This window comes from Marmota flaviventris, chromosome 3 (assembly GCF_047511675.1).
Source record: "Marmota flaviventris isolate mMarFla1 chromosome 3, mMarFla1.hap1, whole genome shotgun sequence".
Taxonomy (NCBI): domain Eukaryota; kingdom Metazoa; phylum Chordata; class Mammalia; order Rodentia; family Sciuridae; genus Marmota; species Marmota flaviventris.
In genome coordinates this window covers 98,656,578-98,669,260 of record NC_092500.1, presented here as the reverse complement: position 1 = coordinate 98,669,260, position 12,683 = coordinate 98,656,578, and the positions used below count along the sequence as shown (strand labels likewise).

Here is a 12,683-nt window from a genome sequence, read left to right as displayed (position 1 = left end):
CAATTGATTTTCTGGAACACTGCACTCTGTGTTAGTGTCCTATCTGAGGAGTGAATTAGAATCTTAGGTGTCTTTGAATTTAGATTTACTGGGATGATAGAAGATGGAAGGTCTTTGTAGTCTACCCTCAGAGGGTGGTGGTTCCTTTACCAGATGGGATGAAATGAAGGAGTATGCTCATGATTATCTTGTGATTGGGGTGGTCATTGTTGGTTTTCAGGATGAAAGGGGCCATTTGGCTGCTGCTGCTGCTGTTAGTACTGTTCTCCTTATTGGGGTGGTTCCTGCTGGTTTTCAGGACAAGGGGGGCCCTTTGGGTTGTTGCTGCTGGCCTCCTTGTTGAGGTGGTCCCTGATGGTTTCCAGGACTAGGGGGGAGGGCATTTGTTGCTCTGCTGCTGCTGGCCTCCTTGCTGGGGTGGTCCCTTCTGGTTACCAGGATGGGGGGGGCATTTGGTTGCTGCTGCTGCTGCTGTTGCTGCTGACCTCCTTGTTGGGGTGGTCCCTGCTGGGTTCCAGGACGAAGGGGGGCATTTGGCTGCTGCTGCTGCTGTTGCTGCTGACCTCCTTGTTGGATGGTCCTTGCTGGTTTCCAGGACAAGGGGGACCATCGGGTTGGTGTTGCTGACCTCCTTGTTGAGGTGGTCTCTGATGGTTACCAGGACGAGGGGGACCATTTAGTTGCTGCTGCTGGCCTCCTTGTTGAGGTGGTCCTTGCTGAGAACCTTCTTGTTGGTTTCTGTAACCAGCAGGAGGTCTAGGTCTGAATTCTCCATTTTGATATCGTTGAGGCTGCTGCTGGTAGATCTGGCTTTGCTTGTCACTATCTGTTTGGGTACAGCCCAAGAATAGATGAGCTTAGTGGTGGAAAACTCCTTACTATTTATCTCTCTGATCTTGTCACACAGACCCTTTTTCCCTGAATGTTATTCTCAGCTTCCAACCTTCCTCACGGCCTCTCTTTCCTCATGAAGAGCTCCTTTATCAGTTTACTCTCATATGGAATATCTCACATTCAGTTCCAAGAACAATTGGCTGTCCTTAAGTTTTAAAAACAACAACAAAAATGTTTTGATCACCTAACCATCTGAGACTGAAGAGTTACAAAATAAAAGTATTAAGAATGTCAGTTATGTTTTGAGACACAGTAATAAGTGCTGAGCATGAATTCAAGTCTTTTCACCTGAGCCCTGTATTGAAACAACAGATGAGTTTGTCAGGGCCCAAGGTCCCCATGGAAAAATACTAAGACAGAGAAGAGAAAAATAAGTGATGACCCGCAAGATTCACTAAACAGCTGTGGAAGTTTTTGTCAGTTACCAGGACACAGCAGAACAGAGGAAAACAGAGAAAAAGAATCCAGATGCTTACTTGGGCTCATTTTGTCCTGAAACTCTGCAGTGCTAGAGAGGCCTACCGAGGAAAACTGAAGCTGCTGAGTGACTCTCAGCACCAGGGAAGAGCCAGAATAAGGGCCCTTCCCATTCATGCATCATCTCTCCACAGTCCTTTCTCCCTGGGGGAGCAGATGACTTAGTCTTGTGAGGAAAGCCAGGGCTCCCTGTTATTCAAGTTGGTGGTCATGCACCTGCAAAATTTAGGTTGGGGAAAGTTCATGTATATCTTTGGGAGAACTAGCATGCAAAAATAAAAGTGATGATAACATGAATTTTGTAAAATTGAAAAATTCCTGAGGAAAACAAAAAGAAAGTTGAGGATGAATTGGATCTTAACTGATTCCATGGAGGAGGAAGAGTGTTCATAGCTATAAACTCTAAGAAATGAAGCACAAGATGAAATGAAAAGTTAGTCCTCAATCTCACAGATGAAACTGAGCCTCCTATAGGGAAAGGTGACTTCCAACCACAACCTGTGCATCCCCTAAGTGAACTTGTCCATCACTCTACATGATGCTGTGGGCAGCGTAGGAGACTATAATGGAATGGCTGGTGGTTGCCATGCTGAGTCTCAAAAATGTGCTTGATACTAAAAAAATAATATAATTTAAAAAACTAAACCAAAAATTTGTCATCCCTAGAATTCTTCAAACCTTGCTCCTAATATTTGTTAAGTATTCTGGGAATTTCAAAATCCCACTTTATCATTATTATACATTTTTTACATGATTTGCTTATATTCACATGCTTTCTTGAGAGGGGAAACCAGCAGCAGATGTTTTGTCATGGGTCACATACACTATTCAGGACATATAAAAATAGTTGTAGTTGAGTATAAAATGTGAAAATAGGGCCCTAATATTTCTATCTTTTTATATGGAGAAAGTCAAATTATTATTCAATTCTCCTTTTCTGAGGCATCTCGGATGTGTGTATACTTCCTTCTTCTGTCCTGTGTCACTATACAGCGAGATTGCCACAACTCACTTCTACCTTGATTATGATAATGTCTTCACAACTGGACTACCTCATTCAGTCTTACCATTCTGTCCTACACAGCACACACAGGTCAGCCTACAAATCCAAACTTACCTTATCATTCCTCTGGCCAAAAATTTTTTATGGTCATCCCCTTAGACTTTAAATAAAATATAATTGATATATTGGATGTGGAATGAGGACATAAGTGTCCTTACCCTTGTTCTAAGAATTCTGAAGTCTACTCATCTCCTTCCCTCCTTTCACTTGGTGAAATCCAGACCATTTCTGTTCAACTCTGTAATCCTTTTGGACACCATACATGTCCTAAACCACTACTATGTTTCTCTGACAGTTTTCACAGAGTCAGAAAGATTACCCAGCATTCAGTTGTTCTGGCCCTAATCAGGAATTGTAGAATCAGATGGCTAAAACATTCTCTTCTTAGCGATATCTCTGAGTTAGTAAATCAATCTGGCCTTAAAACCCCATGTATTTTCATAGCATGGCACATGAATAGCCAGTTCCTGGATGAAACAAGCTGTTTTGGGCCTCACATTCTCTTTGGTGCCTCCCCTTTTTCATAGTGTTCTAGAACATGTCTTTTCAGCTTCATTTCTTCTAGGAAACATTGCTATCACACCCATTATAAATTTGGCATAATTTTGCCAGAACTGTGGCCCATGCCTGTCAACACAGCAATTTAGGAAGCTGAGTTGGGGTGATTCCAGGTTGGAGGCAGCCTCTGCAATTTAGCAATCCCAAAGCAGCTTAGCAAGATACTGTTTAAAAAATAAAAAAAAAAGGACAGGAGAGGTGGCCTAGTGGTAAAGTGCCTCTGTGATAAATTCCTAATACCAAAAATTATGGATTTGAATAATGCAATCTGCTGCTCACTCAGCCTCCCAACTGCATTGCATTTGTGTTTCTTTCACAGTCACATTCTGTGCTGCATTCTCCTGTTGGTCTTCAGTAAAGAATGTTTTTTGCAATATTCTGTCTGGCAGTCCTCCTACTCTTTTTCTGAATCTGAGAGTGGATATTTTGTGTTCTGAATATTAATCAAACCTATATTTATTATTTGATATCTTGCCATTCCCTTTGCCATTATAGCAGAATGCTTTTGAATAACAAATCAGGTTCTAGTCTATCCTGCATGAGATTTGTTTTATGTTTTATTTCCAACTGGAGATAATTATGCTCCAGTAGGTTTTCTCTGGGTATGGCATTGCTTGATGTCTATTCAGTTGCTATCCACTCTGTTCCATCTAGTAATGGCCTGATCACTCTTTCATGGAAAACCTGCATTGACCAGAATACCCAGCTGTGTCATCATTGTATTCCATAAGTCTTGGGTGATTATTGGGTTTTGTCTTGGTTGGTGGTAATTAGAGGAGAGATTGGTTTGAGGTAAAACAGGGAAGGCCACACAAATGAAATCCAGCACTGATCCCCTTGTCCAGCATGGATGATGGGGTCCTCTGTTTTGAGCAAGGATTTCTTTTCTGGCCCTTTCTATAGGAGTGCAGAGATTACTGAGGGAAGGCCTCCTACACATTGGGGTTTGCTGCAGACACTTGACCCTTGCCAGGTGAGTAGGCTGATGATTTTTTCCCCTGGCATGCTCATGGATGTATTCTGAAAAGGAATACAAATGCAGTTGTCAGTTGTTCTCTGTTGATTTGAATAGCGAACAGTCCTGAATGCTTATGGGCCTATGAAAGTCAGAGAGTGGTCACTTCTTCCTGGCAGGTACCTCTGTATGTTCCCATGAGAGTCTCTTGTTTCTGAAGACACTTCATGAGAGGGAATGCTAAAAGACAGTGGTGTTCATCCGTGGCTGGTGGTTGATCTTCAGGTGGGAAATCAAGGTGACAGAGAAGGACCAGGGGGTAGTGTAGGAAAACATGCTCACCCTGAGTGGGCTGCTGCTGATGTGGATGTCTTTGTGGCAGGCATCCTTGTTGATGGCCTAGTGGGTCCTGGCACAGGGCAGGTGATTTTTCCAAATATCACTCAGCTGGGGCCCTTTACCTGATCTTCCCTGGTGTCAGCAAAGCATTCATGAGATTAGTGTGTCATGAAAGAAAAATACCACCTGTGCACTCATCAGACACAAGCAACCAAGACTGCGGAACAGTTCACAGGGAAGACTGTCAGAAGGGTGGGGTTGAAGCATGAGCAAGGCTACAACAGGCAGCTTATGAAACTTTGGGTGGATTGACCTCCCCAGGCAATGCTCCTGAATGGATTATGTACCTTAAACTTAACATGCCACCGGTACATTTCTTTTTTTTTACATTGATTTTATTTTTTTTAATACACAACAGCTGAATGCATTGCAAAACTTATAACACATATAGAGCACAATTTTTCCTATATTTGTATATAAAGTGTCTTCACTCCAATTCCTGTCTTTATACATATATATATATATTTTGCATTACAATTCTTATTACACATATACACCACAATTTTTCATATCTCTGTATATAAAGTATGTTGACACCCAATTTGTGTCTTCATACATGTACTTTGGATATTGATGTCCATCACATTCCACCATTCTTGCTAATCCCCTGCCCCCTCCCTTTCCCTCCCACCCCTCTTCCCTATCTAGAATTCATCTATTCCTCCCATGCTCCACCCCACCCCACCCCACTAGGAGTCAGCCTCCTTATATCAGAGAAAATATTCGGCATTTGTTTTTTTTTTTTTTGGTGGGGGGGGATTGGCTAACTTCACTTAGCATTATCTTCTCCAACTCCATCCATTTACCTGCAAATACCATGATTTTATTGTCTTTTAATGCTAAGTAAAATTGCATTGTGTATATATGCCACATTTTAAAAAATCTATTCATCCACTGAAGGACATCTAGGTTGGCTCCACAGTTTAGGTATTGTGAATTGTGCTGCTATGAACAGTGATGTGGCTTTGTCCCTTTAGTATGCTGTTTTTAAGTCCTTTGGGTATAGACTGAGGAGAGGGATAGCTGGTTCAAATGGTGGCTCCATTCCCAGATTTCCAAGGAATCTCTATACTGCTTTCCATAATGGCTGCACCAATTTGCAGTCCCACCAGCAATGTATGAGTATACATTTTCCCTCACATTCTCACGAACAGTTATTGTTCTTTGTCTTCATAATAGCTGCCATTATGACTGGAGTGAGATATCTTAGAGTAGTTTTGATCTTCATTTCTCTGATTGCTAGAGAGAATGAGCATTTTTTCATGTATTTGTTGATTGATTGTATATCCTCTTCTGAGAAATGTCTGTTCAAGTCCTTGGCCCATTTGTTGATTGGGTTATTTGGTTTTTTTGGTGCTTAGCTTTTTGAGTTCTTTATGTATCCAAGAGATTAGTGCTCTATCTGATGTGTGAGGGATAAAAATTTGTTCCCAGGATGTTGGCTCTCTGTTCACCTGAAGATTGTTTCTTTTGATGAGAAGAAATGTTTTAATTTGATTCCATTCCATTTATTGATTCTTGGTTTTAATTCTTGTGCTATAGGAGTCTTATTGAGGAAGTTGGGGCCTAATGCCACATGATGAAGATTAGGACCTACTTTTTCCTCTATGAGATGCAGAGTCTCTGGTTTAATTCTTAGGACCTTGATCCATTTTGAGTTAAGTTTTGTGCATGGTGAGAGATAGGGGTTTAATTTCATTTTGTTTTGTATGGATTTCCAGTTTTTCACTGCACCATTTGTTGAAGATGCTATCTTTTCTCCAATGCATGTTTTTGGCACCTTTGTCTAATATAAGATAATTATAATTTTGTGGGCTAGTCTCTTTGCTCTCTATTCTGTACCATTGGTCTACCAGTCTGTTTTGGTGCCAATACCATGCTGTTTTTGTTACTATTGCTCTGTAGTATAGTTTAAGGTCTGGTATAGTGATGCCACCTGCTTCATTCTTCCTTCTAAGGACTGCTTTAGCTATTCTGTGTCTCTTATTTTTCCAGATGAATTTCATGATTGCTTTTTCTATTTCTATGAGGAATGCCATTGGGATTTTGATCACAATTGCATTAAATCTGTATAGTGCTTTTGGTAGTATGGTCATTTTTATAATATTAATTCTGCCTATTCAAGAGCAAGGTAGACCTTTCCATATTCTAAGGTCTTCTTTGATTTCTCTCTTTAGGGTTCTATAGTTTTCATTGATTAGATCTTTCCTCTCTTTTGTTAAGTTGATTCCCAAGTATCTTTTTTTGAGGTTATTGTGAATGGGGTAGTTTTTTCATTTCCTTCTCAGAGGCTTTGTCACTGATATACAGAAATGCCTTTGATTTATGGGTGTTGATTTTTATATCCTGCTACTTTGCTGAATTCATTTACTGGTTCTAGAAGTTTTCTGGCCATCAGTACATTTCTTAATTTCCCCATCCTGCTTTCCCCCATATCTGCTATATCTGCCAAAATATCCATGGTTAGTATGGCATATACAAGAGAAATTTGTTTTCATTCAGTTTTGTGGCTAGACCTCTTAGGTAAAGGTAAGAGATGACTTGGATTCTTTAGAGGCCACTCTCCTTGGCTTTCAGAGCTTCACCTACTGCTATTGCATAACAGGGCTTCCTCTGTGCACATGCATCCCTGGGATCATTAAAAATATTCATAGTGCCTTCCTGTGAGGATACCTGTCAGAGTACTATGTTTAAGAGGGTCCTATACTAAGAGCCCCATTATCATACTTCAACCCTCTTTCATGGCCTTACCTCCAAAGATGGTCATATTTTGAAGTACGGGGTTTGGAGATTCAAATGAGGTAATTGAGGAGGGCAACCAATATAGAGCTCATAATATTTCCTAACTCTTTCTCCATTAATGATAGTTGTTTCACCCAATTATTTATCAACATAAGAATAATTTTTGATACCTCACTCCCCATGACATTGTTCATATCCAAGTGGATTTGGCTTTCCCTTAAAAATAAACCCCAATATGACCACTTACATAATCTCTTCCCCAACACTCTGGTTCAAGCTAAGATTTTCTTTTTCTTGGTCTCTTCATATTCTAGGTTGCTTGGATTATTATTATTTGCCAGGTAGCTCTGATTATTTGAGATGGAGTTTATAGCACTAAAGGACTATGAAATACAATTGGGGTAATTTGCCCATTGTCTTCACAAAGAGCATCTGTCTTTCTTCTCTCCATATTTATGTTCTTATCAAAGGAAGTTTGCTCATCAAACTCTTGGTGCTCTCTCTCTCTCTCTCTCTCTCTCTCTCTCTCTCTCTCTCTCATGATCTTTGTCAGTTTTCACAGGTTAAGAAACTCTCAACTCCTAAAGTTCCACTTCTCTTGACATGGTAAATTCTGTCATCAATTTTCTCTTTACCCACATTAACTACAAATTGTCAGAATGGAAGCTACACTCACAGCATATTGCTCGGCAGTTTACACTACCTAAAGCCTTAGCTCATTGCCCTTATGTTCTGTTTCTATAAAACAATGAAATGGATACAACAGAAACTCCATTCATCCAAGGCATTCACCATTTTAACAAGGACCTTCTTTACTAGAGTTCCCAGTAACACATTATTCATTGCTACCTGCTTCCTCATCAAAATAGGTTTTACTCTTCCTAATTCTACCAGCATTGTGATTATTGCCTTCCATTTTAACTCTCTCTATATTGAAGCTTCCTTACATTTCTACTTTCCTTTAGAGCCCTCCCCAGAATTGCCAACTGGCATAATGGAAATTTTTTCCTGTTCACTTCCAAAGTATTTCTGCCATGACCTCTCTCCAAATCTATTTCCATAGTTTTAGATATTGTTGACAGCTACATCCCACTTCTGGTACCAATTTTTGCCTTGGTCAGTTCAGGCTATAAGAACACAAGAATTTAGTAATATTTAAATAATAGACAATTATTTCTCACATTTCTGGGACATGGGAAGTCAAAGATGATAGCACTGCTAGATTTGATTTCAGGTGAGGACACTTTCCTCATAAGGTAGTTTTTGTTATTGTTATTGTTGTAGTTTTGTTTGATTTTTTCACTGTTTTTAATTTGTTATATATGACAGCAGAATGCATTACAATTCATTTTACACATATAGAGTACAATTTTTCATATCTCTCATATGGTGTGACTCTACACCACATAGAGTTACACCATACATCTCTTCATACAAGCACTTAGGGTGATGATGTCCATCTCATTCCACTGTCTTTGCTACCCCCAGTCCTACTCTCCTCCACTCCTTCTACTTTTCTCCTTTGCCCTATCTAGAGTTCATCTAATCCTCCCAGGGCCCCCACCACCTCATTATGAATCAGCATTCTCAAATCAGAGAAAACATTTGGTATTTGATTTTTGGTATTGGCTAAGTTACCTTAGTATTATTTTCTACAATTCCATTAATTTACCTGAAAATGCCATGATTTTATTCTCTTTGAATGATGAGTAGTATTCCATTGTTTATATATACCACATTTTTCTTTATCCATTCATCTTATGTAGGCATCTAGTTTGGTTCCACAGTTTAGCTATTGTGAATTGTGCTGCTATAAACATTGATGTGGCTGTGTCCCTGTAGTATGCTGATTTTAAGTCCTTTGGGTATAGACCAAGGAGTGGTATAGCTGGGTCAAATGGTGGTTCCATTCCCAGTTTTGTAAGGAATCTCCATACTGCTTTCCATATTGTCTGCACCAATTTGGAGTCCCACCAGCAGTGAATGAGTGTGCCTTTTCCCCCATATCCTCACCAATACTTATTGTTGTTTGTCTTCTTAGTGGCCACCATTCTGACTGGAGTGAGATGAAATCTTAGAGTGGTTTTGATTTACATTTCTCTAATTACTGGAGATGTTCAACATTTTTTGTATATTTGTTGATTGTTGTATATCACCTACTTAGAAGTGTCTGTTCAGTCCCTTGAACCATTATTGATTGGGTTATTATTATTATTTTTTTTGGTGTTAAGTTCTCTGAGTTCTTTTTTTAAATATTTTATTGATTTTATTTTTTTTAAATACACAACAGCAGTGGAATGCATTACAATTCTTATTACACATATAGAGTATAATTTTTCATATCTCTGTATATAAAGTATGTTCACAACAATTCATACCTTTATACATGTACTTTGTGGTTTTTTGCATTACAATTTTAATACACATATATAACCACAATTTTTTCATATCTCTGTTCCTATATAAAGTATATTGACACCCAATTCAAGTCTTCATACATGTACTTTGGATAATAATGTCCATCGTATTCCACCATCCTTGCTAATCCCCTGCCCCCTCCTTTTCCCTCCAACCTCTCTTCCCTATCTAGAATTCATCTAATCCTCCAATGCTCTCCCTCCTTATCTCACTATGAGTCAGCCTCCTTGTATCAGAGAAAACATTTGGCATTTTGAGGGGGGGGGAATTGGCTAACTTCACTTAGCATTATCTTCTCCAATGCCATCCATTTGCCTTCAAATGCCATGATTTTGTTCTTTTTAATGCTGAGTAAAATTCCATTGTATATATATGCCACATTTTTTTCATCCATTCATCCACTGAATGATATCTAGGTTGGCTCCACAGTTTATGTATTGTGAATTGTGCTGCTACAAACATTGATGTGGCTGTGTCCCTGTAGTATGCTCTTTTTAAGTCCTTTGGGTATAATCTGAGGAGAGGGATAGCTGGGTCAAATGGTGGTTCCATTCCCAGATTTCCAAGGAATCTCCATATTGCTTTCTATATTGGCTGCATCAATTTTTAGTCCCACCAGCAATGTATGAGTGTATCTTTTACCTCACATCCTCCGCAACACTTATTGTTATTTGTCTTCATAATAGCTGCCATTCTGACCAGAGTGAGATGAAATCTTAGAGTACTTTTGATTTGCATTTCTCTGGTTGCAAGGATGAGCATTTTTTTCATATATTTGTTGATTGATTGTATATACTCTTCTGAGAAGTGTCTGTTCAAGTCCTTGGCCCATTTGTTGATTGCCTTATTTGTCTTATTATTATTATTATTATTATTATTATTATTATTATTATTTTTGGTGCTTATCTTTTTGAGTTCTTTATGTATCCAAGAGATTAGTGCTCTATCTGATGTGTGAGGGGTAAAAATTTGCTCCCAGGGTGTGGGATGTCTGTTCACCTTCAGATTGTTTCTTTTGGTGAGAAGAAATGTTTTAGTTTGATTCCATCCCATTTATTGATTCTTGGTTTTAATTCTTGCACTATAGGAGTCTTATTAAGAAGTTGGGACCTAATCTCAAATGATGAAGAAGAGGGCCTACTGTTTTCTTTATTAGATGCAGAGTCTCTGGTGTAATTCCTAGTTCCTTGATCCATTTTGAGTTAAGTTTTGTACATGGTGAGAGATAGGGGTTTAATTTCATTCTGTTGCATATGGATTTCCAGTTTTCCCAGCACCATTTGTTGAAGATGCTATCTTTTCTCCAGTGCATATTTTTGGCACCTTTGTCTAATATAAGGTAGTTGTAATTTTGTGAGTTCGTCTCTGTGTCCTCTATTCTGCCAATACCATGCTGTTTTGTTACTATTGCTCTGTAGTATAACTTAATGTCTGGTATAGTGATACCACCTGCTACACTCTTCTTGCTAAGGGTGCTTTAGCTATTCTGGGTCTCTTATTTTTCCAGATGAATTTCATGATTGCTTTTTCTATTTCTATGAGGAATTTCTTTGGGATTTTGATCACAATTGCATTAAATCTGTATAGTGCTTTTGGTAGTATGGTCATTTTGATAATATTAATTCTGCCTATCCAAGAGTAAGGTAGATCATTCCATCTTGTAAGGTCTTCTTTGATTTCTCTCTGTAGGGTTCTGTGGTTTTCATTGTAGAGATCTTTAACCTCTTTTGTTAAATTTATTCCCAAGTTTTCTTTTTTGAGGATATTGTGAATGGGGTAGTTTTCCTCATTTCCCTTTCTGAGGATTTGTCACTGATATACAGAAATGCCTTTGATTTATAGGTGTTGATTTTATATCCTGCTACTTTGCTGAATTCATTTACTAGTTGTAGAAGTTTTATGGTGGAACTTTTAGGGTCTTCTAGTTATAGAATCATATCATCAGCAAATAGTGCCAATTTGAGTTTTTCTTCTCCTATGTGTATCCCTTTAATTTCTCTTGTCTGTTTAATTGCTCTGGCCAGTGTTTCAATAATTATGTTAAACAGAAGTGGTGAAAGAGGACATCCCTGTCCTGTTCCAGTTTTTAGAGAGAATGCCTTTAATTTTTCTCCTTTTAGAATGATGTTGGCCTGAGACTTAGCATAGATGGCCTTTACGATGTTGACATGTTTTCCTGTTATCCCTAGTTTTTCTAGTGTTTTGAACATAAAGGGGTGCTATATATTGTAAAATGCATTTTCTATGTCTATTGAGATGATCATATGATTCTTATCTTTAAGTCTATTGATGTGATGAATTACATTTTTTGATTTCTGTATATTGAACCAACCTTGCATCCCTGGGATGAATCCCACTTGATTATGGTGCACATATGTTTTTTATATGGTATTTATTTATTTATTTATTACATTTGAATCAGATGGGATATAATTTCTCAATTTTCTGAGTGTACAGGTTGCAGAATTACACTGGTCATGCAGTCACATATATACCCACAGCAATAATAATGTCTATTTTATTCTGCTGTCCTTCCATTCCCCCCTGCCTCTTCCCTCCCCTACCATCACTTCTTTCTACCCAATCTAATGTGGCCCACTTCTTTTTTCTTCCCTCACATCTTCATACCTGTATTCTGTATAACTAAGGGGGTCTCCTTCCCTCTTCCATGCAATTCCCATTCTCCCTCCCTTTCCCTCCCACCTCTCTTCCCTATCTAGAGGTAATTTTCTTCTCATGCTCTTCCTCCCTACCCCTTTTTGAGTCACCTCCCTTATATCAGAGAAGATATTTGGCATTTGTTTTTTAGGGATTGGCTAACTTCACTTAGCATAATCTGCTCTAATGCCATCCATTCCCCTGCAAATGCCATGATCTTGTTATTTTTTTAGTGCTGAGTAATATTCCATTATGTATAAATGAAATATTTATACAAAATGGAATATTGTGTATAAATATAAATATTGTGTGTTTTTTTTTTTTATCCATTCATCCATTGAAGGGCATCTAGGTTGGCTCCACAGTCTAGCTATTGTGAATTGTGCTGCTATAAACATTGCTGTGGCTGTGTCCCTGTAGTATGCCATTTTTAAGTCCTTTGAGTATAGTCCAAGAAGAGGAATAGCTGGGTCAAATGGTGGTTCCATTCCCAGTTTTATAAGGAATCTCCACACTGCT

At 38.6% G+C, this 12,683-nt stretch overlaps 1 protein-coding gene across 1 annotated transcript; it reads right to left on the bottom strand.

Annotated features, from left to right (window-relative positions):
- Window positions 1-431: 431 nt before the first annotated feature.
- On the bottom strand, window positions 432-1,488 carry LOC139705093 (salivary acidic proline-rich phosphoprotein 1/2-like). The gene is made up of 2 exons (XM_071609297.1): window positions 1,371-1,488; window positions 432-826 (listed from the first exon to the last, which is right to left on the bottom strand). The coding sequence occupies exons 1-2, from the start codon at window positions 1,486-1,488 to the stop codon at window positions 432-434; spliced, it is 513 nt and encodes a 170-aa protein (XP_071465398.1).
- Between the last annotated feature and the right edge of the window lie 11,195 nt (window positions 1,489-12,683).

Bases quoted from the DNA above. Each gene is read 5' to 3' on its own strand.
- LOC139705093 (XM_071609297.1), bottom strand. From the start codon at position 1,488: ATGAATGGGAAGGGCCCTTATTCTGGCTCTTCCCTGGTGCTGAGAGTC. The intron at 827-1,370 runs GTAAGCATCTGG...GTACCCAAACAG, and splicing joins TCAGGACAAAATGAGCCCAA to ATAGTGACAAGCAAAGCCAG.